Source organism: Corvus brachyrhynchos, unplaced genomic scaffold (assembly GCF_000691975.1).
Source record: "Corvus brachyrhynchos isolate BGI_N302 unplaced genomic scaffold, ASM69197v1 scaffold308, whole genome shotgun sequence".
In the NCBI taxonomy this organism is placed as follows: Eukaryota; Metazoa; Chordata; class Aves; order Passeriformes; family Corvidae; genus Corvus; species Corvus brachyrhynchos.
Window position 1 is genome coordinate 63,035 of NW_008239538.1, and position 1,035 is coordinate 64,069.

Genomic DNA, 1,035 nt, shown 5'->3' on the forward strand with positions numbered 1-1,035 from the left:
GCGCACAGATGCGCACGCGTGTGTGTGTGTGTGTGTGTGCGCACGTCAGCACAGCTGGGCACGTGTGTGTGTGTGTGTGTGCACACGTCAGCACAGTTGGGCACACGTGTGTGTGTGTGTGCACGTCAGCACAGCTGGGCACACGTGTGTGTGTGTGTGTGCGCATGTGCACGTCAGCACAGCTGGGCACGTGTGTGTGTGTGTGTGCACACGTCAGCACAGCTGGGCACACGTGTGCACAGCTCTGTGTGCATGCGCACAGCTGGGGCTGTGTGTGCCAGGGGGGCCCTGGGCGTGCTCAGAAGGGTTCTGGGGGTTCTGGGTGTTAGGGGGACACAGGGACTCAGTGCCACATAGCAGGGAGGGGACCACATGGCACAGCCGTGTGCGTGTCTGTGTGTGGGGATGGCACACGTGTGCGTGTCCGTGTGTGGGGATGGCACACGTGTGCGTGTCTGTTGCAGGGATGGCACACGTGTGTGTGTCTGTGCAGGGATGGCACACGTGTGTGTGTCTGTGGGGATGGCACACGTGTGCGTGTCTGTGCAGGGATGGAACGCGGGGATGGCACACGTGCATGTGCCCATGTGTGGGGATGGCACACGTGTGCGTGTCTGTGCGGGGATGGCACACGTGCGTGTGCCCATGTGTGGGGATGGCACACGTGTGCGTGTCTGTGCAGGGATGGCACACATGCGTGTGTCCGTGGACGTGTCCCCACGTGCAGCAGGTGTCCTCCATGTGTGTCTGCCCACATGCATGTCCATGTCATGGCCATGCCCATCTTTGTCCGTGTCCACACCCATCCCTGCGTCCATGTCCATCCCCGTGCCCATGTCCGTGTCCATGCCCATCACAGTGCCCATGTCATGTCTACACCCATCCCCGTGTCCGTGCCCATGCGTCACCCGCCGTGCCCGTACCGAGTAACTCTCCTTCTTGGCAGCCATGGCGGGGTTGTTGTGGCTCCAGTCAAAGGCCACCTCCTCCTCCTCGCGCTCGCTCAGCCACAGCAGCTCTTTGGTGGCAGCACTG

At 62.1% G+C, this 1,035-nt stretch overlaps 1 protein-coding gene across 1 annotated transcript in view; it reads right to left on the reverse strand.

The window, feature by feature from the left end:
* LOC103620438 (plectin) overlaps positions 1-1,035 on the reverse strand; it is a 28,681-nt gene that overhangs the window by 18,589 nt on the left and 9,057 nt on the right. The window contains 1 exon segment of the mRNA XM_017741214.1: positions 924-1,032. Within this exon segment, the coding sequence (XP_017596703.1) occupies positions 924-1,032 (109 nt within the window).